This window comes from Prinia subflava, chromosome 9 (genome assembly GCF_021018805.1).
Source record: "Prinia subflava isolate CZ2003 ecotype Zambia chromosome 9, Cam_Psub_1.2, whole genome shotgun sequence".
NCBI classification, from domain to species: Eukaryota; Metazoa; Chordata; class Aves; order Passeriformes; family Cisticolidae; genus Prinia; species Prinia subflava.
This window is the reverse complement of record NC_086255.1, coordinates 16,376,035-16,403,460: the sequence shown is the minus strand read 5'-3', so window position 1 is coordinate 16,403,460 and position 27,426 is coordinate 16,376,035. Positions and strand designations below refer to the sequence as shown.

Below are 27,426 nucleotides of genomic sequence, written 5' to 3'. Positions count from 1 at the left end.
CAGGTTTCAAACAGTAGCAGCAAACAATGAAGTTCATTGCAGGGCTGCAGTGCCAGAAGTCATCCACAGCCACTGCTTAGAACAAAGAAATGCTACTGCTATGGCTTATGATCTCTGAGCCCTGGCAGTCATTAAACCCCTAAATAAATTAGGTTTAACTAACACACCAAGATACTAGGAAGAAGTTTTCTGCTGCTCTAGAGTATTAAATGGACTTTGAGATGGATCTGCATGCTCCCTTCTTTTTGGTACAACTGGTCCATTAGATCGACTCTGCTGTTCATCTAACCATAGGTTTAGGCCAAATTTGGAAGAGTTGCTATAAGTCTATTTCAGTTATGGCAATTAAATAGTTAATTTGATGAAAAGTGTGGTTATCACCTATAAAACAAAGGGGATATTAGTATGGGTAAAAATTCTGAGGTAGTGCTTTGTCCTGGGCAGAAGGAAAACAGATCATTCCCACCAGAACGCTGAAGGCTTTAGCTGGAGTGTCACCACACACTAGAGACAGTACCTCCAGTTAAGTCTATTATTTTTGATATCCAGAACATCTGTGGACCCTCATTTCCACATTTGAGTTGGTGATCTGGACTAAGAAGTGGGGGATTCATTCTGGCACTGGAAGTCTTGCTAATATGTGTGTAACATTGACAGAATAGCATAAATAGAACATCATACATGAAGAAAACAGTTCTCTAATATTAACAGTATTAACTGAAGGTAATCTCTGGTTTTCCTTTTGTGGATGCTTGCTAGGCTGCTGCACTAGCAGTGGACAAGAGTTGCTGGAGCAAGTTTGGTGTTCGGTGGTTCTTGGCTGTGAGATACAAACTCTGCGTCTGAATTCTTTCTTGGCAGAAGAGAACCCTCCCCACTCCTCCCATCTAGCTGTCTTACACATAGATTTCTCAAGCATGTGTGATATATAAAGAACATTTGCAAACCTCTGCCAAACATTGGACTGTTGGATTTACAGTTTCCATCTTTTGAAGTGGGTGGGAAATACAAGATAACACTGACAGGTAATATGCTGACTGAAAATTCTTACAAGGGGTGGTAGCTACTTACCATGTAATTTTTACTGTATATTTTCAAAGGAAGTGTCTTGAGTCTCATGAATCAAAGGAGGAATCCATAAAAATACAAATGGTTTGAAACAGTGGCTTTAGCTGATGAAAACTGCTGTAACTTAAGCTTCAGTTTATCCACTTGACTTTATGCCAGTATCGAATATGCCTATGACAGAGTGACCACAAGTGCTTCTTGCACTGACTTAAGTTACCATAGACCTTGCCTTGAATTGCTTATAAAATTGTCAGTTATTAAATAATTCCAAGAACAAGATTAGGGAGAAGTTTTCACTTTGCCCAGTGTAAAAATGTGTTTGGTAACCTTTTCATTAAGCCAGGCCCTCAAATTTGATTTAATTATTGCCCTTGTATTATACATGTATTTTTTCCTGTTCTTGTGAAAATAGAAAAAAATAATCTAAGTTTATATATGCTCTTAGGTGAGGTTGGTGAGAGTTTGCCTGTGACATTTTCCAAAGACAGTATCTGCAGCCAAGTCATTGAGTAGAACTTTCCCTTTCATTGTTCCTCCTTGAACAGCAGAGAGAAGTAAAGAACTCGTCTTCACTTCAGTGCTTTCTGGCTTGGTATTGATTCTGTTTATTCACAAAGGTGAAGTCTGTTTGACAGGTGGAGAAGTCAAACTGCCAACAGCTTAGACTGCATGGAGCCACAGTAACTCAGCAGTAGAATTCCTGTGTTTTGGGAAGTGTTAAGTATAAAAATCAAACTGTTCTAATATAGCTAAAGGGCCAAAACGTTAGGACATTTCTTATTTTAGATTGTTGGTGTGACCATAATTTATCCATTGTAGTGCTTCTCACTTCTGTTCTTCAAAGCCTTTCTCCCCAGCACCCCCTTATCACCTTTAGGCGAGTGCAGAATGGGCACAGAGGGATGCTGCAGGAAGACAAAGGATAGTCAGCTCAGGGAAGTTGAATAATGTCTTGGAGGACTAGTATCTGCCTGTCTTGAATACCAAATTACTATTTTTGCTGGGTTGGTAATATAGGTCAGGGGTTCACAGATGGCCTTTCATTTTTAACAGTTGTGAGACACATGTAGCCAAATTTGCCCTTGTTTTGACATCCCCAGTACAATCAAAACTGTGTGAAACAGAGCTGTTTTCTGAGTCCTGAGTGTCCTGAAAAGTTGGACCTTTGAACATCAGGTGTTTGGAAATAAAGAGTACTTGAAACAGTTTTGATCTAGACTTCTGTGTCTCCCTTTTCTGTATCTGTGAATTATGGCATTCAGTGTTGTCTTGTTGAATAGGTTGTGGAGAAGATTCTTTTGTTACTATTTGGGGAGCACTGAAATACTGGAGGAATGAGTGGGTATAACTGTATGTGATATCAAACATCTGGGAGTAAAATACTAAAAAAAAAGACATAATTGTCTTTTATAATAATTTGTTTGGTAGTAAATATAATATTAAAACCAGTGCTGCAGTTCATATATGTGCAAAGGCACAGATTTTTTTCTCTGCAATTCTTTTGAAGTCTGTATTTTTTACTGAAGTTATAATGATCTCAGCAGGCCCCATTTAAGTATGGAATTCTGTTGAGTTTGGCTTCATGGAGATTTATAAGAGACTGGTTTTGTCTAAAGGTTGAGTATTTAAACAAAGGAATATAATGGACAAATTGAGTTCAGGGAGAGACATTAGTCATACAGGTATGTTTTTCTGTTACATGCTTGGGTGTGCTGCTTGGAGGTGCAAAGTGCTATTTTATTTCTTAAAGGAGTTATGCATTGAGGTGCATCTGTGTAACTTTTAAGCAGATGTAAGCTCCTCCTGCCCGAGCTTGAAGAAAGTAAGAAGATATCTGCTAATGTTTAGTGTAATATAATGACAGAGTATATTAGCTGTGGCTCAGTGCCATGGTAACACCATTAGGTGTTACCCTGAACAGAACCCTGACTAAAGTATGGTTTCTAGTCAGCTTCCAACATAGGCACATCTTGCTACTAACAGAACCATCTTGCAACTTTTCTTGTCATTAAAACTAACAAGATAAATGAAAAATACTTTATTAAAACTAAGAAAGTGTTCTTTATGAAGCTGTGATAGTGATCCAGAGGATGAGTTCTGATTATGGAATTTTCATGAAGAAAGGCAGAGTTTAGGGAAGAACTAGTGTAAGTTTAGAAAGAATAGAAAGAAGCCCACAATAAGAGGAAAGTCCTATGAGCCTGAACAATGGAGAGCTTTCTCTTATACATCAGTGATGGGATGTTATTGATAATGCTTATTGGAGTAGGTGAAATTTATTTTGTTCGCAGCAATAAATCCCAACACTCCTTGAAAGTGGCAATTGACAGTTAAATGTTAATTCTTGTACTTTCCCACCAGTAAGAAAAGTATAAACATTGCTGAGCATCCTGTATTGAGTTAAGCCTCAGAAGTTTGTTTTGCAGGAGCTGCTTGTAGGTTAGATAGATCAGATCAGATCAGTGTGATGTTGCTATAAGAGTGGTAGAACGTTGGCACGTAGACCACTTTTTTCCCAAGTATTTTGTGGGCTGCACAGGTTTTAGACAGTGACTAAAAAATGGAGCAATAATGCTCCATTACTGCTCATTTTATCATGTTACCATGAGCATCATTCCCTTGAAAGTCACCAGCTCTGTAGCCTCAGTCTCTGGAGCTATACCAAATACAAGGAAAGCAGTGATTCCATTTAAGTTAAACAGGGCATGGAAATCCCACTGCTGACTGTGCAGTTGTTGCTCCTGTCTCACTATGTACCAAAATTAATCAGTGTAATACGACCAGGAACTCCAAAACTTTTTTGAGTGGTCCTAACATAGGAAAAAACCTTTGAAAAAACCTTTTTTACAACTTGTGTTTTTATTTGTTCAGAACATGCACAGATGCAGGAGGAGGTGTTTAGGCTGTGTTCCGTCTCTAGAGGAAAGGCAGTAGATCAGTTCTTTGCAGGACACCAGTTCAAAGTACCTTCATAGTTAGGATGTCCCAGCAGGAGTGAACTGCATTGCAATTACCTGCACCACACATCACTCCACTTAATGACTGAGAGTCTTCTTCAGAGTTGTATTCCTGTAAGCAAGTAGGTGCTAAATATTTTCATTTGAGGGCATGGGGCTGGAGTTGCTGTCTATGTAAGCATATGCTTACAGTCATCTGGTTTTTAGGTCTCATGCTTGTGCTTCTCTCTGCAACACTTCTGAGTTAGCAAGGCTTCATAATCAGAGGTGTGTTTTTTCATTGTCTCTTTTCCTTTTTTTGCATGTTCTTCCTTATTTCACAAACACAAGGAACTAATCAAAATCCAAGTAGAAGATAAACTTTGGAATAAGAAACCTGTGTATGCTGAAAAGAAATCACAGAAGGATTGTTGAGAAGAACCTGGAGTTCAAGTTCTGGTATGAAATTCTAAATATTTTTCTCGGAATTCAGGTCACTGTCTGCTCTGGAAGACAGACCTCGCTTAGCATAGATTATAGTATGTGAAATAGTTCCATTGAGTCTGTGCAGGCCAGAGAAAGGTTACTTTTTACTAGAAAAACTATGTTTAAGTGGGTTCTGACTAGCATAGTTCTTACTCTGTTGTCCATTGTATCCACTGAGATATGTTTCATCTTTTAATCAAATGAAGACTCTTATATGTAATAAAACATTTTTATTTTTAATATGGAATCTAGCCAAAAAGTCAGGTCAACTGTCTAGTGCTAGATTTTTTGCCACTGTTAAAAATGTTTTGAGTTTCCTACATCCTTAATATGTAGGAAGGAAAGGAAAACCATTTGTAAATACTCCTTGGGATGCATTCTTCAATCTCCACAATATAAAATCAAAAGACAATTCATTTTTTTAACACTGAAATGGTTGAAATATTGTACACATCTAAATAATGCTGTATCATTATTCCCCTAGAAAATACCTTGGTCTATTTCTGACTATTTTCACTGAAGGCACTAGCAAGCATTCCTGCTAATTTAAGGGCCCACAATTTGAATCCTTTATATTTATTACAGAAGTTCTAAATTTAAATCTGTGAATTTGCACAAAGCAATAAAAAGGGTCTTTCATTCAAAATCAGATGGTTAAAACTCAATAAATTTTCTTGACATTTAGAAAACCTTAACTGCTCTTTTTTTCACTTCCATAGCACTAAAATAGGTTTTTTGTGGGTTTTTTTGGTTTTTTTACTCTTAATTACCTCCAGGATTGTGCTATGTAAAGACTCATCAGGCCAGAAGTTTACTGACTGGAATCAGTCACCTAATTCCAGAGAAATGGCTTGATTATTTTTAATCTTATGTAGGTGAACTTTCTGGTACCATTTCGAAACCTTTGTCTCTGAAATTGCGAGACAGAAGACTGGAAGGTCTCTATGTATGTTTTCCAGGCCCATATCCTAGGGGCTCTTCCATAAAAACACCTGTTCAGTATCCACTGCTCTGCAATTCAAGCCACCATCTCACTGTTTCTAAGGGCCAACTTCAGCTGGTGTAAGGTGCTGCTACCAGAAGTTTGTTAGTTCTGTGTTCAGGGCAGCCAGAAGAAAGAACAGGGAGCAGGGAGAGGAGAAACTCATGAAAATATTAATTTAACAAGATGACACAAACCCTTGAGTAACAACCAGTGCTTTAGTAAAAATGAAATGGAGACGTAATCTGGCACTTTTCTTACAGTAATAGGATCATGATTTGTCTACAATACACATTTGATTCAAATGTTAGAGTCAGCTTAATTATGAATCAAAAAAGCATCATAAAGGAGGTAGAAGCAAACAAATGTAGATGGGGAAGGCTAAGCATTCATGTCCTACCAACTCCTTCCACACTTAAAACTGCAGAAATAAGGCTGCAGTATTCAGTTGTTCATGAGGGAAACAGCAGAAAATAACACATGGGAGTGTTTCTAAAATTAATATATTCCATATAAATGTAATTAAACTCTCTGACATTAGACAAGTTCAAATAGAAGTCTTATACACTTCCATGTGCATATTCCAGAGCTAAGATCTACGATAATAAAATAGAAGAATAGGATAGATAGGAAAAGAGAAATCACTATGTAGAAACTATTTGTAAGTTCTATTTACAGACTGCCTCATTCTTCCCTTTACAAAGCACAGACTTCTAAAGGAGTTTTGAAGGGTCATGGTATAATCAGCTGCCAGTGTCAAGGGAGACAAAAGAATGATGGTAGTCTTAGATGAATGGGCAAGTGGAATATCAAGCAGTTGCTGAATTACACTGGTTCAGTGGTTGTTAATGCTGTGATCACCACTCATTCTGAACTTGATTCTGGCAATGCATGCCAAGAGGGATGCAAAAAACTTGAAAGTTGTATAGAGAAAACCTGAAAGAATGATGGAGTTCTTGGCACACATGCTTCATCATGAATGGCTGGGGGCACAGCTTAGTAAAAGTAAAGCTAAGGTGGCACTTCCAGACTGTAGTCAAACCATCTCTTGATATTATCTTCCATGAACTAAATGGAAACATTTGAGATAAAGTTATATTCAAAAGCAGATTATTCAGTCTAGCTGATTAAAATAAAATCAAATTACTGTATTTTAGCAAATGAGATAATAAAAACCAGACTAATTCAGACTACTATTAAGTATCTTTTTTTAACATTTGAAACTAGTAATGGCTTTTGTAGATCACTCTTTACAATAAGAAATTAAGGAGGATGCTTTAGTCAAAATAATCTGTTGAATTTCAGGAGAAAATTAATATTTTTAGTGCAACTCAGATTAGATGATTGGCTTTTTTTTACTTGATATATATTACAGCAAAGGTTCTGCAGTCAATCTTTGCTGTAACTTTTGGAAGTTTAATTGCACACAGTCCTGACAGAGAGTTCTTTTTGCAATTACCTGAAATTCTCCAAAATCCAGATTTCTACTTCAGAAAAAAGCAGAACAGAGGGACATCTATAACAAAAAGGCAGCAGGATGGCATTAATCAGGTGAGATTTTCAAGTACAGCACTTCTAGTGTGGTTTGTCAGCACTTTATAAAAAGGCATGATAGGGTCCCTTGTAAAATACCTGACTATTTAAATTTTAAATGCTCTTTTATCTTCTTTTTCGATGAGTAGTATTCAAGAAGTATGTGGAAAGTAAAGCAACAGCTAGTCCTGCAAAAGATAGCCCTGGGATACAAGGGAGAGCTGTGTACTGTATTTGCATAACATGTCGGTCTCAAAGTAGGTTAGACATCTGCTTAGCCATTAAGTTTTCTGTAAAAATACCGTTCCCTGTTTGTTCTGTATTAAACCCTTCTCCATTTATATTTTTATGTTCTTTAAAAATAAACCTAGAAAAGATGTGTTGTTTTAACCATTAATAAAAACAAACTAGCTAAGGTGCAGAATGGTCCAAGATCAGCGTTCCAGAATTATTTCAGAAAGAAGAAAGTCAGACTCGATTGAGTGGCTCATATTTATTTTTAAAATAAGGTTAGAGAAAATAAATATTGTGTGGAATTGTATGCCCAGCTTCCTTAAAGTAACACAGGGGTGTATGTTGTGTAAATAAAACTAACATATGCTTAGGAACCATAAGAAGTCAGGATTCCTATCTTTGAGGCTCCTTCGCTTCATTGTGGCAATTTTTTTCATACCACTGTCATAAAATAAGTATTTTGTTATGATAATAAGTGTCCGTGTTAATAACCACATTATTTAAGCCATTTTGCACAATATTTCAGTGGTATGCAAGACAGAGCTTTGCTTCAGATGTACAGTAATCTTTAAGCCCCTTTAGGAGATTCTCAGTTTGCTCTAAGAAGTAGATTAAACTAGTTCTTCACTATTCATAATATTTTTCATATGTGACAGTGATGCAGTGTTTATTTTAAGAGTCAAAAGCCACAGTTCAGATCCCCTTAAAGTCAATAGGGAAAATTGCTTGCAGTGACTTCTAACTTAGACTCTGTACATTTGACTTCTATTTTACCCATAAAATTTATGTATCAAAATTTAATGCTAAGTGGTTTTTATTTTTGATGTAATACAGCATTTTAGTACTCAGTGAGAGGACATTAAGAACATTCAGTAACATAAATGGTACTTTTCTATGAATGCAGTGAAAACAACAAGTATTTAATGGGATGACACCCAAAAATACTATAATTTGTATCTAGTATATTCCCTGTCTTAAAAATATTTAATAACTTGATATAAATATCTGTCTGAGATTATGCTGTATATCTGTATGGCTTCTTATAATGTATTTATTACCATATAAATGAAACATCTTCCAGCAGCATAGTAAACAATGTCCCTAACATCTGTCACAATCTTTTCACACATCCTCTCCCCCGGGTGAGAAGCATGTGTGCAGTACATGGGTGTGTTTTGGTAGAATTTTTGTGTAGTTTGGGGCAAGTGCATTGAAAGCATTTATGTTGACAACTCATAATCAATGTATAGTGTTACACAAAATTATTCTGATTATGCTAATTGACCTAGAGGCAAAGTAGAAACTGAACTGGATGCTGCCTGGGTACTTCACCTGGCACCCACCCCACTCCTGCACTCTTTCCACTCCTCAGAGAGGTTGGTCATGTCATACCTGCACATCTGCATCTGGCCATGGAGAAATGGGCCAGCCTGTATCTGCTTGTAACACAAATACAGGCGTAGTCACAAGTGTGCATAAACCCTCAGTACCTACTCATACATCAGCAGGCAGCACAGCAGAGAGGTGGGAAATCGCTAATTTTGTTTATTAAGTTATTTTTGTGGGTTAAACACAGTGGGCAGCTAAGCACCACAAATTGCTCACTCACTGACCCTAAGCCCCTATGAGATGAGGGAAGAGAAGAAGGAAGAAAATTTGGGGGTTGAGGTGAAAAAAAAGTTTAAAAGTTTATAAAGTGAAGGCTAGATGAAAGCTGAAAGAAAGGAAAGAAAACAAGTGGTGCAATCACTGTCCACATCCTGCAGGAAGACTGATGAACAGCCAGTTCCAAGGAAATGCCAGCTAACATCCCTAAGCCCCATTGATACTATGACTGAATCTGGTGTTACGTGGCATGGAGTATCTCCTTGGCTGGTTCAGATCATCTCCCTGGCTGCATCTTCTCCCAGGGTATTGCACCCCACAGTCTTCACTGTGGTGGGAGTGAGAAAGAGCCCTGGGTGCTGGCCAAGCCCTGCTCAGCAGCAGGTAGAACCTTGGTGTGCTGGCAGCACTGTTTTGGGCAGGTAACGAAAAGACCATGTGAGCTGCTGGGAGGAAAGGTAATTCTGTCCTAGCCAGGCCCAGTACAGTTGTTTAGCTGGAGGACTTAGGAAGCATTTGGGACCTAAACTATAAAAAGGCATAGAGAAGATCTGAGTAACAAAACATTTTTCAGGGAGGAAGAACACAGTATTTTGTAGATAACCTTGGTGACACATTTTAACCTTTTGAACACATTTTATAGGTCACATGGTGCGGGAGATGAATATTTCTAACTCAGACTGAGAAGGAAACCCACACATAAAAGATATTCAAGGTAAGTATTTGTGTGTCTCACTGAAGTTGCTCAAGAATTGAAAAATAAGAATTTATGTTTGACTTGGACAAAAGTTTGTATTTAGGTCAGTAAGTAGTCTGTTTCATTCCTTTCACTGCAGAAAACAGACTACTTATACAGTTGTGTGCATTACATAATCCTCAACTTTCTCTAACTAGAGTATCAGTTTTCTTGTGCAGGAGCCTTTTGGATGTTTTGACTAAATGTCTTATGTTTCTTCCTACTCCTGTCTAACATAATGCATTCCTTTTTTAAAGAAATGAGATCTGAAACATTGTATTTGGCATTAGTCTCTGGTGGAACTGATTTTTTTGCTGGAACCTAGTGAGTTTTGCAGGTTTAGTCTCAGTGCTGTTTTGGGACTAGAAAAAAGGTTACTGTTATTTTTGTTGACACAGAGTCCATAGGGCTGTAAGCAGTCTAGCATTCCTCATGTGAGTAGCTTTCTTTACAGAACAATGTTTGAATATTGTGTGAAAACTTTACTCTTTATTCTTTCCTCATCTCTGCTCACATGCTAGTGACTCCACTGTGAAGTAGAGTTTGCTTATGATTGCTTATGAAGCCTTGGAAGTACTTTGGACAGAATGGAAGGTACTTACAGTGTCTAACCATCCTGGGTTTGGGAGGTGTGAGAAAGGGACTAGAAAAAGAACAGAAATTTGGCAGTCTCAAATGAGCAGTTTCTGCTTGTGCAGTGATCACAACCTGAGCAAACATAAAACACCCTTGGAACTATAATGCCATCTTTGTGGCTTTAGGACTGAGAGGTGCAACAGAGCAGCAGACCAGAGGGCCACTTCACTTCTGAATAGTCCACAGGCTTCCAGCACACTTGTGTTAGATAATGCACTGGAATCTTCTCATATAAGAATTACAGGAGTTAAAAGGAGTGACACTTTGTTCTCCCAGTTATGTGGACACTGGTGGTATCCTTTATTTGATGTCTTCACCCCTGGTTATTGGAAGATTGTGGTACTTGTGCATGTGTAGAATGGGAATAGTTTACAAGCACATTTTTAATCATGCTGCAAACAGTGCAGTGATGGAGATATTATATTTAAACCTCACTGCAGAGTGAATCTGTAACAGTATTCTTCTGTTTCCAACCAAAAATACTTCCAGTTAATTACAAACATAAAATGAGACAGTATTTCTCTTTCTGTGATTATTAATATTAACTGCTGCTTTGAGCATAACTGTGCATTTTTATTTCCTTTTTAATAAGTCATGTATAGCTGTAAAACACTATATCAGCTCTAGATATGTATTAATAAACAATCTCTTCATCACAGCAGAGGTAAAAGTACATTTAAATACATTATAGAGACATAAAGACAACTTATTTCAGGAAGTTATGATGCTATTGTGTGGGATTAGGCTGTGTAAACAGCAATATTCATGTTCATGAGATGTTTGTTAATATGAAAAAGAAAGATGAGTTGATGGGTCTGAATCTTTGCCATATTAAGTGATCATTTGTTCTTGCTTAAAACCAAATTAAAATGTAATTAAAACACAAAGCTCTGTTTCAGTCAAAGCGTATAAAATTTTGTATCTATAAATATACAGACACATACTATATAAGGCATGAAGCTCTGAAGAATCCAGGTTTTTATCTTCAAGTATTTTATCTTGCAAAATGTTTTTCTTGCCTCCATATGCTGAAAATTCGAGACTTAACTCCTAATTTTTTACAAATCCTGTTCTAAAACTATCTGCCAATACCCTGACTGTTTTCAGGAGCTGGTATCAATAGCAGTATGAGGCAAAATGTAGGCTAAGTGTTCAGTATGGCTATTTTTTTAAAATAGAATCTCTCACCTCAGAGATTAGCTGTCTGGTTTAAATGCATGTCAAATTACCATTCTGATGAAGACTAACGTTGTGATTAACACATTGTATTGGAATTTGAGTGTTGGAGGTTTAATTCCTAGGCAGTCATGTCTTCCTGTGTTGCTGACATCAAAAATTCATTAGGAAACAGCTAGAATGTTTTAGTCTTTATGTAAAACAGGCTCAGTAATGCATCCTTTTCTCAACACAGTTTATGTTGGAGACTTTTTAGAGCAAATGGACTCTCAAAAGGGTATGTCTCCACTGCAGCTGAAGGTATTAGCTGAATGGATATATTTGGATATATTTGCCCTAAATGTAATCTAGTCAGTTTTGTTAAATACTAATAAAAATACTGTCAGGTGTTTAAGTAATTGGGACCCAGCTTGCCCTGCACCTTGTGTGACTAGATTATGCTGATATATCTGTTCACTTCTGTTATTAGTAGGGTTGGCTAGTTCAAAGAATGGATCTGCTTTTCCCTTTCAAAAAACAAATTGTTTTCTTTTCAACAGCTTTTTTCTTACTCCTTTACTAAATGCTGCAGTCAACCTTTAGATTTTCTTCTGATTTATTTTCTTGTAGAGGCAACAATTTTCCATCCTCTGTCTTCCCTTGGCCCTCTCTGCCCATAGTACACAGACTCCTCCTTTATGCACAGAAGACCAAAAGGCACACCTCTGAGGCTGTTTTGCTCAACAGAGCTCCTTTACTGGGGAATACTAGTTGACTGTTGCCCCAGAATTCCCAAGGTGTATGATTTCCTTGGTGCTTTCAGAAAAGCAAAAAGAGATATAATTAAAGCTTGAGTCCACAGAGTTTTGCCCAGATTTCCCTAGAGCTGGATTGTGATCATACATAACCTGGACCTTAAATTTGGCTGCCCTCATTCTCATCCTGAACCACACCTAACAGGGAACTTGTTTCCAGTGAATTACCCACTTCTGAAATGGCATTCTCCTCTAAGACAACTGGGTTGTAGGTGTTCTAAAGTCAGGTAGTGAACTGAATATAAAACTTAGTTGATTGAGTAGAGTTCTCTACTGTGAAAGGACATCTTCTGCATTTTCGAGATTGTTGAGTTTTCCTTTTCAAGAAGGATTTAGACTCCTGTTACATAAATAACGTGGAATAACATCTCTACCCCAAAGCTCTACTATTTTGAAATTATTTCTCTGGAAGCTAAATTTGTTCATCAGATTTTGAGCTAAAATTTGGTGCCTCTAAGAAATATAGCAACCCACAGAAGCAGGGGAATGCAGAAGGGAGATGAGAAATAGAAGAACTTGAACAAAGGGAAAAAGGAGGGAAGTTGGGCCATGCAAAGCAGCCATTAACCCAATTTAACAGGACTATGTATTTTGCTGTTATGCCCTATTCCAGGAAGGTTACTATAATGGTAGTTTTGACTTAGTGAATTAGTAAATAGTAGCTTTTCATGATTTAAATTTTTAGACATGTCATGGAGCAAATGGGAATGGACACAAAGCTGCTGTGCAATCTGATACCAATCTGTACTGATTTGTAGGAGAACCCAGTGACTTTTGTTTAGTTGACATTATGATGCTCAGCATAGTGGATCCCAAAAGATAATGTAGACAAGGAGGTGACAGACCCAGTGCAGGCTTGGGTGTATCCCTAACAAGCATTGGTCTCAGGAGAGGTCAGTGTCATGGTGTGAGACCAGACCAGCACTCACCATGGCATTCACCTCTCAAACAGGTCAGACTCAGCTGGGGGGCCCAACACTTTATACACTTTCTGCTTGCAGGTAGCCTGAAACTGCATGAAGTTAATATATTCCTGACCTATCGAGTAATTCTGGTTAGTATTTCACAGATTCCCTGAATCACTGAGGTTGGAAAGAATCTCTGAAGCTCATGTGTTCCACCTCCCCTACTTAAAGTGGGATCAATAGATGAGATTGCTCATGACCTTACCCAGTTTGGTTTTGAAAGTCTTCAGTGATGGAGGCTCCACAGGACAAACAATTCCAGTGTTCCAACAACCTTACAGTAAAACTCACCCTATTTCTGACCACGTTCCAATATGTGTCCATTGCCTCTCGTCCTTTCACTGGGCACTAAGAAGATTCTCTCTCAGTCTCTTTTACTCCCTCCTCCATCAAGAATTTACAGATGCTAAGGTCTCCCCTTATCCTTCTTTCCTGCAGGCTAAACACTCCCAGCTCTCTCTTTCTGTCTGTCCTTGTGTAGATAGATTCTACATTTGTTCACCCTCACATTGGATTTTTTTTCCTAATGCTTAGATGGGATTTCCTATGTTTCAGTTTGTTTTTTGCCTCTTTTTCTGTCACTGGAAAATACTGAGAAGTCTCTTGCTCTGTCTTACTTCCCCCATCAGGTGTTTATACATATTGCAAAGAACCTGCTCTGAGCAAGGCTAAACAACCTCAGTTCTCTCAGCATCTTCTCATATGACAGAAGCTCCAATCCCTTAATCACCTTAGTGACTGTTCAAGCACTTTGTACGATAAAAACATAAACAGAGGGGAGAAAATTATGTGCTAAGAATAGCATGTACCTTTCTCTTTTTAATAGTAAATATTTGCATCTTCTCTGACAAATGTTTCTGTGTTCTGCCTTTTGAAAAAAAACACTTATCAAAGAAGAAGAGATCTCCATTGCCTTTTGTCTATGCTAAATAAATTACAGTATTCTTTAAGTGGTTACAAGCTTATTGTTCTTTGGCCACTAAGTGCCATTTAAATTTGCTCCTGTTTACATCAGTGACAGTGGTTTGGACAATAACACCATTGAGAGGTCATGTTCATAGCAAGAATATTTGCTGCAAAAAACGGTAAAATTGATTTTTTACTGAGTAAAAATTGTATGTAAAGATTTGGATAGGTGTTCCTAAAATCCAGACAAAGTTATAAAGACATGGAGTTACTTTTTCCTTCTTCAAAAAAGTGACTGGATCAGTCATACAAATCAGTATGCTTTCCTTTCTCTTCCTTATGGCTATCTTTGTTACATGATTTTGTTAGCACCACATCATTTGTACCAAAAGCATTAGTTTTCAGGAGTATTATTGAGTCTCTCTACTGAAATTCATTAGTTTATGCTTATTGACTGAGGGACATTAACATAAAATGGGATTATAAGAAAGCAGTTTCAGTACCTCATCTTGACTGCTTTCTTGATTTTTTGTATTATTCACTGATACATAAAGAAAAAGGCAGGGAAAAGGTATTGCTTCACTGGTACAAATGTTAAGAAAAACAGATTCAGTGAAGAAAATTGTACAATAGATTTTAAATATATCAGGTAAAACTGTGAATTGCTAGTCTGTGTTTGAAATTATCTGTTTTAGATATATTTTGTAACAATGGATTCTGTCATGAATTTGTAAGTTGCTGCATAGTGGAAGACACAGGCCCAAATACGTATTTTAATTCCTGACTGATAGAGGGTTATGGTGGCACGAGTGTTTCTGACAAGTTTAAAAGACACAGGATAAAACACCTGACAGAATTCCAGATTTCTCAGCAGGAAAAATGTAAATCGCCTTAATTTTATTCCTACTGAGCAGTGGCAACTGAGGTCTTGTATTTAAATGTGAATTATTAAATAGACAGCAGGATGATGATAGGAGCAGGCTATGCGTTACATGTATCAACAAGTTCTCATAAGCCAAATTCCTTGTCAAAATTTCATATTCCTGTCTATGCATTTATGATAAAGGGAAATAATTTTAAGAGTATTACACCTTTTATTCTTAAAAGCTTCCCAAGGATATTAGTTTAGGGACTGGAGTGAGATTTGCCATATAAATTGATAGGTCAATCCTTCTAGCTTTATGCCTCTAGAACCTAAAGTTATGACAGCACTGAAGAAAATAGTCACATCCAAAAAAACTCAGTAAAATGCATACAGATTGTAGTAATGTAGAAAGGTCAGAAATTGGATATCTTTAGCATAGTTTACCATTTGCTTTAGAAAACCATTCTTGAAATGTATTTAACATTTATGGGAGCTCAGTTCATTACAAAATGTGAAAAATTTTGCAAGTAAAAATGTTTAGGATATGTTTGTGCTTTTTCAAGTGTGTTGATACAGAGAAAAGGCAGCTGGCAATCTGAAGCTGAGCTATTGTAGCTGTGATAAATCTCATCTCATAGCATCTCTTAGTGTTTGACAGTCAGTATAGAATTTGGAACTCTTGCAATACAGATTAGAAATGGCAGCGAGATATGAAACAATAGTAAAGAATGATGCATGCTCTCTGCTCATTTTATATACCTTTATGAGATATAAGGAGGTGAGTGTTACCTGTATCTGTACATTCTTGCATGGACTTCCAGACCAAAGCTTGATGAAAGCTGATAGTCACAATTTGATTGAGGACTGTAGGCTTGCATGGACTCTGGGCATGCATAGTGAAGCAAGATGGTAATGTTTATACAATCCAGGCCTAAAGATGTAACATAAATATAATTAACCTGCCATTTATGTATAGATATCCCTGCGGGGAATGTAGTGATTTAAGCAAGATTGTGATTCTTTGTGAGGAGGAAATGAAGATCTGTTTTTCTATATACAAAACAAGATTCTTAATACAATGATCCATTTTGTACATTTGTTAGATGTTTTCATTAAGTGCCATTATATATTTAAGGATCAAACCAGATATTATTCTGTTGTATTCAAACATCTTGATCTCTAGAAGGGCTTTACCTGTACTGTTACACTTAAGAATTCATTTTAGACTCAAAGGCATGTAATCTCCTGAAGTATTAGCTACATTTCTCACCATTTTCTTCCTACAGAATTTTGTAGCAAAGTAGTCCACAGTCATGTCTAGTTGATGAGACTGGACAAGTTGGAAATGTGAAAATGAGCTTCAGCAGACAGTACAATTTTGTAAAAGCAGGATCGTGTATATTCTTTGTATTCTGAGAAAGACACAGCCCTGCTCTGCTGAGAACCCTAAAAGCAGGGAGTCCAAACTGCCACAGACTACTCAGCCAAAAACCACATGATCTCATCAGCACTGTGCTGAATCCAGACTTCCAAGTACTACAAGAAGCTCAAGATGCAGGGATGGTAAACGTGGTCTCACGGGTTTTGGTTGATTTTGTGTTCATTCTGATTAAAATGCACATAAACCAAGAATATGGTGTTTACATATAGGCAGAGTCTGAAGGCCTGGATTTTGTAATTGCAAAAACAATATCAAACTTATTTTGCATACTTTAGAATTGCTTTATACATGTTTTCTTTAGAAAATTCAGTGATGATAATGTCAGACGCTGACACCATTTATGCAAACTTTTTTGGTTTCATGCAGTCATGGAACTAAGATTGGGCAAGCCAGCATTCACTTCCTAAGCTAATGTCCCTGCAGAACTGGCAGATGATGCCAAGTTAGGTAGGGGCTGATTGCTCACTTGAGAATAGGTTCTGGCTAGAATCCTGAGTTTGTCTCTTTTCAAAACTAGCACATTAGTCACATGAAGAATCAACTAAATGTATCAGTTTTGCCTAATTGTTACCATTAGTATAGTGGATAAAAATTATTAGAATTTCAAGATAACGCTTTAAGTGAAATATTATATGCAGTGACTCATTTGTTAATGTGAACTGTTAAAAAACATCTAAAATACCTAAAGAGCTTTTATTTTTGCTTTCTCTTATGGAAAGTTTTTTATCTCAGTAGGCCAAATTCCATGGTGACTACTATAGTCATATGATTGGATGGACAGGATCACATGGGACTCGTTGCTGCACAGACCTTGACACTCTCTCTCTATATAAATATGTCAAATTGCTCTCAGAAAAGATCGTAGGAGAATGTGAAGCTTGGTAACTTGATCTGCCCCCTATTTTCTCTTAGTTTATCCAGAAGAAACATTCTCTGGTTTACAATTAAAAATCAAATTCACAGGTATCTGTGTTAGGTTTTCTCCAGTGAAGCTGACTGTTTTAATGGGCTGACAAAGTGACAGTTCCCATGAATGAGTCCCATGCAGTTCAAATGAAATGGAATCCACCCAACATTGTGTTATTAAGTTAAAGGTTTTATTCTTGAGAGGGTTGGAAACAGAACTCCTGTTGGAAATCGATTGAAATAGAGTAGTTAGTTCCCTGAGACATTATGAATGTCATTAATTTGTCTTGTAAAAGATGAGGTAATTTGGTTACTACTTTTCTATTTCCTCTCAAGCCTCTCTCTTTTCTGGTTCTGCCATCATAACAGATATGAGTAGATTTGTTGGGGATTGCTTTTGCTGAGCTTATTGATGTTTTAAATTTGTTTTGACTTAAGATTTAGTAGCAAGTTTTGTTTTTAATTTGCAGCGCAAGTTGATTGCATAATTGTGAAGCTGTTTGACATGTGTGATACAATTTGATTTGCATTCCTGCCAGTTTTCAACTGTAAGAAACAAAATCTGTTAGTAACAATTTTAGTTGGAGTCACTAGAGGCTTTTTACAGTTTGTTTTCATTGTTTTCATTTGTCTTTTAATTTCATGGAAATTGAGAGATGAAACTCTATAAAACTATTTGAAGACTTCAGATTATTGTTTAGCTGAGCTATATATGTTGATGTAAGTGGCTTTGATAATTTGAGGGGGGAAAAGAGTGGAAAAAAATTACCTGTAATAGGTATTTTTATATATGTGCACAGTGCAGTATAGAATGGAAGAAGATATATATTACTGACAGAAACAAGGATTTTTTAAAAGAGTGATAGAATTATAGCAAGTAGCCATTAGGATGTCTTGTGAAAAAGCAAACACTACGTTGTGACTTGATTAGCACATTTGAAACCTATGTTCATACTGTTATAGAAATACTTTTCCCCTGGAAGGATACATACATCAAATTGGGAAAGTGTTTGCTCTATGACCTCATATCCTGGAAGTCTGTGAGGAGACAGTCTTGCCCATGCAGACAACAGCTGTATCAGGCTGCTCTGTGCATGACTACACCACTGGAATTTATCTGATAATATAGCTTGGAGTATCACTGATGGATTGATTTTTTTCCATTGTAGACTAGCAGGGAGACCTGAAGTAGCATTAATTGCAGAGCAGATTTTCTCTGGAGAAGCCTCAGAATAAGCAGGTGATACTATTGTAGAGAGCAGCATAAAAGGAAACTGAACTGGCAGAAGCATCTAATCAGATAGCAATAGGTAAAGTAGTTAAGAAGTACTGGAGATTATATAATAATAGAAATGGCAACATAAGCGGGATTTCCATTAATTAAGAGAAAGCCTAATGAACTCTTCAGTAGTAGTAAAGTAAATAGTTGAAGACCAAAAATGTAATTCTGATGATGCAAGATGTTTGTGGTGCAGGGGGAACACCTGATTAAGAACCAAGGTGATTGTTTCAAATTATGCATCTTCTTTAAGATGTTACCAAAGCACACCACCATTACTTGCTCTACTTACACAGACTTGCTAGATTCTGTACACAGAATTGCTAGAAATTTATATAAAGCATAGGACTGCAAAAGGCTGCTTTGGTCATTCCCTGTGGTTCTCCACAATCAAGCACTTCTGAAATAATGCCCACTCCATTACAGCCTACAGAACATCCTAAAAACCACAAAACATTCTTTCCAATACTTTATGAAAGGTGAAGGAGATGTAGCACAGTGGGCCAAAGTGCCTGGTGGTTAGCATGCCATGAGATAAAACCAGGAGAGGTTGAGAATACTACCAGTATTTTAGTTGCCCAGAGATCCTAACTCCAGCACAGATCAGTGGTTTTTAACCAAGCACACAGGCAAATGGAGGCACAGAAGCATCTTGGTTTTGTATCTTGTAAACCTCCTGCCATTGCATCCCTCCCTGTGAGCAGTCTGTGATGCTTCAAAGGTTAACCCCACTTCACCAAAAAATCAATTACCTATGGAAAACAAACAAACAAACAAACAAAAAAACACCTGTTGTGGCACAATACAAGGTTTTATACTATAAGAAAAAATCTTTTCCTTTAAAGCCAAAATAATGTCAGTTAGGTTATTCACAGATGAAGAAACAGCTTGGCTGCATGGTGGTCTATACCTGTACTGTGCTTTAAAAACCAAGCAAACCAGGAAGCAACAGATGATCACAGTTCACACACTGGACACTGGGGTAACTGAACAGATCCTTTACTCTCTAAACTTTTCTAAGTTTGTCTCACTTCCTCCATGAAGTTTCTGGATATGTTTGTATCTGATACATGTAATCATGCCTATTCAAACTATTCTTCCAAATAAAAGTCCAGAAGAGTGACAAAATAATCAAGGAAACAGAAGGAAAATACCTCTTAAAAATATGCCCATCACATTTAAGTCTTTAATTTACAGCTGCTTTTAGCTTAAAACTTTGGATTCTGCTGAGATAGGCTGTTGTTTTTAAACTTGCAATATCTCTGCAGACTATAATCACAGTTCTTAAATTTGCTGTTTCTAGGGAGGTATGTCAAACTAGTCACAAGATCTTCACCTAGTATGTTTAATGGTCAGCTAATGATATGTTCTAAACCAGGTATTTTTTCCCTTCAGCATCTGCATACAAGTGACTAAAGTTACATTGTCTCCTTCATCCTTGTGACAATTTCTAGTCAGTTTTGTTTCAGAGTTATGATTTTTTTTCCTTGCACTGGGAATCTCCCTCTCCCACTGCTATGACCTTGTTTCTTGTTTTTTGTTTCCCTAGCTGGGAAGAGACAGTGTGGTGCTATGGCTGACCAGTATTTTAGTGCACTAAGGAAATGTTTAACAATACAGATTTGCTCATCTTTCCCTTGCTGGAATCATTTTTTTGATTCTTTCTTCTTTGCTAGCAGCCAATTATTAGAAAGTCTATAGGAACTTACTTTACGATTTCTCTTACTTTTTAAAAGTTCCTGGAATTTAATTCAACACAGTTGGAACTCTGTGTGACACAATTTTACCTTTCTCTTGAAGTGCTTCCTGAATGCATTTTTCTTGTTTACACATTTGTCAATGGCCTAATAATACAGATGTTGGCATTTTGCAACCTGCTTTGCTACTTTACTTTGGGCTATAAAAGAAGAGTAAGCATTAAGAAATGCTATATATATCCCAGAAGTGCTATTATGTGCTAATATATGGCTTCTTATAGAGAGCTCAGTAAGGGTGAAGAAAAACCCTCATGGTAGAAATGCAAAACCTCATTGCTGGTGATTTTCATGAGTAACCAATAGGGATAAGAATAGCCTGATTCCTGTTGTTTCCTATCAAATCAAAGACAGTTTTCACACTGAGTATACTACTATTGTTATATAATAAACAATGTTACTATTCTTTGCCTCAAAAACAAAGAAATATGTCACATGATCCCAAGATTATGACAATGACTTGGATATTGGCAGTAAGAGTTAAGTTTACTTGCTGCTAGTAAATTATTCATATATATGAGAAAGTATACAAGAAGGAGCAAGGAAAATTCCAACTGGACCTAAATAAGTCAATTCACAATGAGGTTGGTCAGGGGTTAAGACAAATTGCCTAGAGAGTTTGTAGAGTTGCCATCCTTACGTGTAGTCAGACTTTGTTTGGTTGGAGCCCTGAGCAGTCTGAATTAACTTTAACATTAGACCTGCTTTGAGCAAAGGCATTTGACCAGATGATGTCCAAAGGTCCTGCCAACCCAATTTGTTTTCACTTCTAGATAATTCTTCTACTTGATTGGGAATTTAACACGGGAAATAAGAGATCCCAGGTGTTTATATGTGATCTCTTCTTCCTACCTGAGTAAATATGCAGTAATTTTAAGTAAGTTGCCTGCAGTTTGAGGGAGGTTGATCTTCCTCTCTGTGGTGCAGAACTAATGAGGTGACATAGAGTGCTGTGTCCAGTTCTCAGAACAAGAAGGACATGGATCAAGTGTCAGGGCCCCAAAGGGCCCACAGGGCCCCAAAGATGTTTAAGGTATTGGAGCATTGTTCATATAAGGAGAGGTTGAGAGTTTGGGGACAGCTCAGCTAGGAAAAAAAAAAGTCTCAAGGGGATCTTTTCAGCATATATAATTCCTTGACATGAGAGAATGAAGATGAAGAAGTCAAACTATTCTCAGTAGTGCCCACTGACAGGAAAAGACATAATGGGTATAAACTGAAATACATTAAATTCTATCTGATAACAAGAAAACTTTTTTTTTCTTTACTATGAAGTTGATCAAAACTGGAACAGATTGCCCAGAGTGTGTGTACAGCCCTAGCTATGGAGATAGTCAAAACCCAGCTGGGTACAGGCCTGGACAACCTGCTTTAGCTGACTCTGCTGGAGCAGACAGGTTGAATTTAGGTGATCTCAAGAGGTATCTTCCAACCTAAGGAATTCTGTGAAGTTTTCAAGGTTTTAAAAGCTCTAGAATGGCATTTCCATCAGGTATCTAGAGTGTCAGTATCCAGTGAAGGTGAATACTTCGTTTCTCTCTAAATATCACTCAGATTGCTACACAATTTCTATCAAGAAAACTGGGGATTTTTTGTGTTGTTAGTTTCCTAGTTCAGATGTGCCCCAGTAACTCTTCCATGTACGAAACACAAGTAACTCCTAGCATAACTGGAGGGTAGTTGGAGACTTGCATAGAAACAGACTCCAGAGTAGCTTGATAAGGATGTAACATTGTACCAATGTGGATCTTCTTGCAAAGTTAGAATTATTCACTCATTTCAAATTTTACTGAGAATTTGGCTTTATTGACCAATATATTTATTTTGTCTCTGAAATTTATTTGGGAACTGACATCAAACATGGGTATATTTCAAAAAGTATTAGAACTGCTTTAATGAAATGCTTGGAGTTCTTAAGTTCTTGTGTGTCCTGGCTGTTCATTTAAAAAGATATATTTTATTCATATTAAATGCAAGTAATTACTCTGTTTCACATCAGGGTGATACAGTAGTTCTTTAGGGATTTCTTCTCCTCAAGGATGATAATGCTTAGAAAGCAGCATTTATTTTCTGTGTGTCAGGAAAGCTCATATATATGAAAAAGGACTTGGCTTTTTTTTAAAAAAAGTAAGCACTTCCCAGCCTTTCCTCTCCTTCTTCTCCTTTAAATCTGTTACGCCACTTTTTGAGTATGTTCAGTTCCCCTGAATGTTAGAGAGACCACTTTCCTGCTATTTTATCTGGTGAGCTTCCTTTGTATGGTCTGCAGTGTGTCTAGAGTGAGGGCTGAGATGTCCAGAGGGATTGAGGACACACTGGACCCAGGCGTGGAAAATCCTGGGTGGTGTGGGGAATGGGAGAAAATGGGCTGAAGGAATTTTCTGGCCCAATAACCTGGGACTTTGCCCAAGAACAAATTCAGAACCCAGGTGAGGTGGGGAAGTATTTGCAAGAGAACCAGGACACCATGTTTCCTGTCACTTATACATGACACATATTTACTCTGATGAGCTCAGTTAATTTCTTAATTCTATTTCTTTTATAATATGAAATGACTACCTTGTTTGATTCAAACTCTATTCTTGTTACCTGTGAACTGCTATAAGTAGATCAAAATGCTCACATCACTTATATGGACCTATATTTTTAAGTAAATCTATTGCATGCAATGCTAGGAGTTAGCCATCTTTGAATTTATAATTAATTCATAAGCATTTATTAACAAAATTTGCTTTCTGATGATATAAAGTGTAAGTATTTAAGGATCTACTTTCCTCCGATAATGAAATGAGAGCTTCTTCTGTGCTGCTTCTCATTTTCTCTTTATGTTGTGGTCAGGAAAGGTGCTGAAAGCCTCAGCTTTCATCACCTTCAGTCAGCATCTCATAAATACAACTTGGTACCAGCGGGACTGAGTTCCTGCACTATGGAGAGATGAGGCAAGAATTTGTCATTTACACTTCCACTTACCTGGCATGGGACTGCTTGTCCTTAAGAGAGGGACTTCAGTATGACTTATGGGAATCAATACCAGTTGTGTATGTTTGCAAGTATCCCAACTGCTGTGTGTGCATTACTTCATGGCCTAGACAGTATAATAAATGATATAACTAAGTTTTTAATGTGCAAATTTTATTTCAAAATGCAGAACAGAAAAGACCTAAAACAGTCACAGGTAATGTGATGGCATTGCAGCTGATACAGGAAATATCTCCTTATGTTTCTGTCAATATTGTTAAAAGCAGTATAAAAGAAATTTTCTAGAAATAGTACAGTTGGACAATTCCGGCAGCATTAGTTTGGTGGATAATTACCTGGTAATATGATGGATTTCTGTGACTGGGGGGAATAAAGGAGATGCACTGAGCCACTGAGATAGCTTTTGCTCGTGCTAAGCCGTTGGCCAGTTGGTCCCGGTTCGAGGGAAGCACGCGTATTTTCACGGGATTTGGGATAACTTCGTGTTAGCACCGTTCAGTGTTTGCGGGCTGGAGAAATGGGTTTAACTTCCACCCTTCCACGGGGAGAAGCTGAAGTTATTTTTGAGAAACGGCGCCGGTGCCCCGCGGGTGTGTGCCGCTGCCGCGCTTACCTGGGGCGGGCTCGCCGCCGCCCCGCCGCCGTCCGGCCGCCGTGCGCGGGCAGCCCGCGGCGAGGGCGGCGCAGGGCTCCGGGCGGCGCAGGGTCCGGCCGCCGCCGCCCCGAGCGGCGCTGCGGGCTGTGGCGCAGCGGGGCTCGGCCGGGAGCAGCGCCTGCGCGCCCGTCCCGCCCGCCCCGGGACCGGCCGCGGCAGCCCGCCGGGGAGGAGGGAGCGCTCCGAGCGGGGGAGGCGCACGGCGTTTCCCTTTCTCTTTCGCCGGGCGCCGGCCCGAGGCCGCGGGGCTGCGCCAGGTACGGCCGGGGCCGCGGCGGGGGCGGGAGGCGCCGCAGGTGCGGGCAGAGAGGGACGGGAGTCGGGCGAGCGGGGGCAGAGCCGGGCGGCCGCCGCCCTCTCCGGCCGCGGTCCCGGGGGCCGGGGCGGCGGGGGGGCCGCTCCCCGCGGGGCCCGGCGCGGCCTGCGGGCCCGGCGGGGCGGGGCGGGGCGGGCCGAGGCGGGCGGGCCGTGCCGGCCGCGGCCCCTGCACCTGTCACCGCGGCCCCGAGCCCGTCCCGCCCGCGGCCGGAGCGCGGCGGCCCGGGGGCACCGCCTCGGACCTCGGCTGCCGGCGCTCGGCGGCTGCTGTTATGTAAATTACAGCACCGTGCCGCTGCCAAGTTCATGGCGACACGGGTCCTCCGGGGCATCGCCGCTGTCCGGCCGGGTTCGCAGAGCTCTCCTTTTCCATGTGTGTTACAGGTAGGAAAATGACTCGCCCGGCGCAGGAGCAGGAGTTATGAGCCATGTCTCCGTGAGACCTGCGGAATTAAGATCAAATGCCTGGAGAAGTCCAGTTGCACAGAGCAGCACCACAGCTCTTGTGAACTGTGGACATCGACGCCTCTCACAATTGCTTCTCTGGCCCCAAGAACTCTGCCTGCATTTCCCGCTCCACGAATGGCTGCTCAGAGGAGGCACTTGGTGAAAGATTTCAATCCTCATATCACCTGCTATATCTGTAAAGGCTATCTCATCAAGCCAACTACAGTAACGGAGTGCCTCCATACCTGTAAGTAGTACTTGCCAAAATAGTCCCTCCTTCATAAACTATATTTGTTTGAAGTGTTAATGTGTTTAATATGACCACTGTGCTTGTTTTTGCTTACTGAATTTTTACATTAAGTATTCTGAATTAGTCCAGTCTCTTCTGGAGTTTCCTAAACACTGGTTTGCAGTCTGGGTTATCTTGAACTGTGTGGAGTTCTGTGCTCACAGTACAAGAGAGATACAGAGCTCCTGGAGCAGGTCCAGCAGAGAGTACTAAGTTGATCTAGGATCTGGAGAACCTCTCTTACAAGGAAAGCCTGATGGAGCTGGGCTGATGGAGCTGGGCCTGTTGAGGCTCCAGAAGAGGGGACCTCATTAAGGTGTGTAAATCTAGAGTAGGTGTCAAGAGAATGGAGCCAGGCTCTGCTTGGTGGTGCCAACCAATAGAACAAGAGGCAATGGGCAGAAACTGATGCACAGGAAGTTCCACCTGAACATGAGGAAAAACCTCTTTACTATATGGGTGATCAAGCACTGGAACAGATTGCCCAGTGTGAGAGTGTGGAGGCTCCCTCATTGGTGATATTCAAGAGCAGTCTGGGTACAGTTCTATGCCATGTGCTCTGGGATGACCCTGTTTGAGCGGAGAGGTTGGAGCAGATGACCCACTGAGGTACCTTCCAACCTGACCCATTCTGTGAGTGTGTCAGCTCTGCTGGACACTTGGCAGAGTACAGAGACTCTTTTTGTTTGCCCTAGGCTAGTGGTGATTGTGCTGGCTCTAACACCAAACTTCTGTCACTGGCCTGTCTGATCACAGGTGAGATCATTGGGTCAGGTGTGGTCTTTTGATAACAGCACCATGCTTGAAACTTAAACTAATGTATCTGGTGGCAGTGTGTATGATGGATACACTAGTTTGGTCAGTACTGGCCCACTCTCTCTAATGTGTTCCATGGCACACTGCAGAGAAATACTTGAAAGGTGGCAAAATATTTGCTTAGGGGGTAGATCTCTTTCAACTAAACTGTCTCAGAAAAAGTTGTTTGTTTTCTGCTCCTACTACATTTAAAACATTGGCATGTATGAATTGTATTAAACGTGTGAATGGTCCTGTCAAACTCTGTTGTCTTACTTTCACAAGCTTATTTGTGTGCTTGCTTTTTTAACAATTACTTCTGAATAGGCAGTAGTTTCACTGGACCTCCCTTAGAATTTGACATCTTTCCAAATAACATTTAAAGTCTTCTAAAAGAAGACTAAGGAGAATTGTATGTCTTCCGGTAGATTTCCCATTTTTAAACCTTTAATAAATATCAGTAAAAGTCTTCTCTTGACATTTCCTGTCATTTCTGTGCAATGTTGTTTTTGCAGTTGTTGTCTTCACTGTTAATTTTTACAGTTTGGTGTTCCATCCCTACTATATGAAGCACACAGAGAATTAAAACAATGGAAGCCACTGTGCAGCAGGAAAACTATGGCACAGTGGCCATGACAGAAACATGATGGGATAGCTCACACAACTGGAGGGATGCAGTGGATGGCTGTAAAACTCATCAGAAGGGATAGGCAAGGAAGGAGAACTGGTGGGGGTAGCACAGTGTCTTAGGGAGTGTTTTGAGTGTCTAGAATTTAGTGATAGTGTTGATAGAGTTGAGTGTTCATGGATGAGAATTGGAGGGATGGCCAACCAGGCAGGTACCATGGTGGGAGTCTGTTACAGACACCTAACCAGAATGAAGAGGCAGATGACACATTCAAGAAGCAGCTGAGGGTAGTCTAACAGTCCCTAGCACTTGTTCTGGAGGAATACTTCCACTTACCAGATGCCTACTGGAAATAGCAGAGAGAAGACAGTCTAGGAGCTTCCTGGAGTGGGTGGAGGATAATTCCTTGACATAGTTGGTGAGTGAGGCGCTGCTGGACCTGCTGTTTGTGAACAGAGAAGGACTGGTGGGTGATGTGACAGATGGAGGATGTCTTTGGGCATAGCAACACAAAAAGATAGTTTTCAATTCTTGGAAAAATAAGGAGGGCATTTAGCAGAACTGCTTCCCTGAACTTCTGGAGGGCAGATTTTGGAGCCTGGTTGACAGAGTCCCTTGAGAGGCAGTCCTGAAGAGCAGAAGGGTCCAGGAAGGCTGTCTGTGCTTTAAGAAGGAAATCCGGAAGGCAGAGGAACAGGTTCCCCATGTGCAGAAAGATGAGCTGCCAGGGAGGGTGACCAGCTTGGCTGTCCAGAAAGCTTTGTCTGGAACTTAGTAAGAAAAGTAGAGTTTATGAATTTGGAAGAAGGGGCAATCAACCTGGAAAGAATGCAAGGATACCATGAAGTTAGGACAAGAGAAAATTAGAAGGGTCAAAGCCCAACCAGAGCTTAATCTGGCTACTGCCATAATTGACAATTAAAAATGTTTCTATAAATAGATTATCAAGAGAAGGAGTGCTAAGCAGAATCTTCATTCACTATTGGATACAGAGGGAAAATAGTGACAAAGAA

The 27,426-nt window shown here is 39.3% G+C and overlaps 1 protein-coding gene across 5 annotated transcripts in view; it reads left to right on the top strand.

The window, feature by feature from the left end:
• The window catches only part of PCGF5 (polycomb group ring finger 5), a 94,688-nt gene that overhangs the window by 36,039 nt on the left and 31,223 nt on the right, over window positions 1-27,426 (top strand). For 3 of the 5 annotated variants that reach the window (XM_063405652.1, XM_063405654.1, XM_063405650.1), the window contains exons 2-4: window positions 4,356-4,463; window positions 9,488-9,559; window positions 24,639-24,948. In XM_063405652.1, coding sequence (XP_063261722.1) covers window positions 24,837-24,948 — 112 coding nt within the window. In that variant the 5' untranslated portion in view covers window positions 4,356-4,463; window positions 9,488-9,559; window positions 24,639-24,836. Of the gene's footprint in view, window positions 1-4,355; window positions 4,464-6,969; window positions 7,024-9,487; window positions 9,560-23,942; window positions 24,194-24,638; window positions 24,949-27,426 lie in introns of those variants that run through there. The other 2 variants (XM_063405653.1, XM_063405651.1) reach the window with 2 other exon arrangements.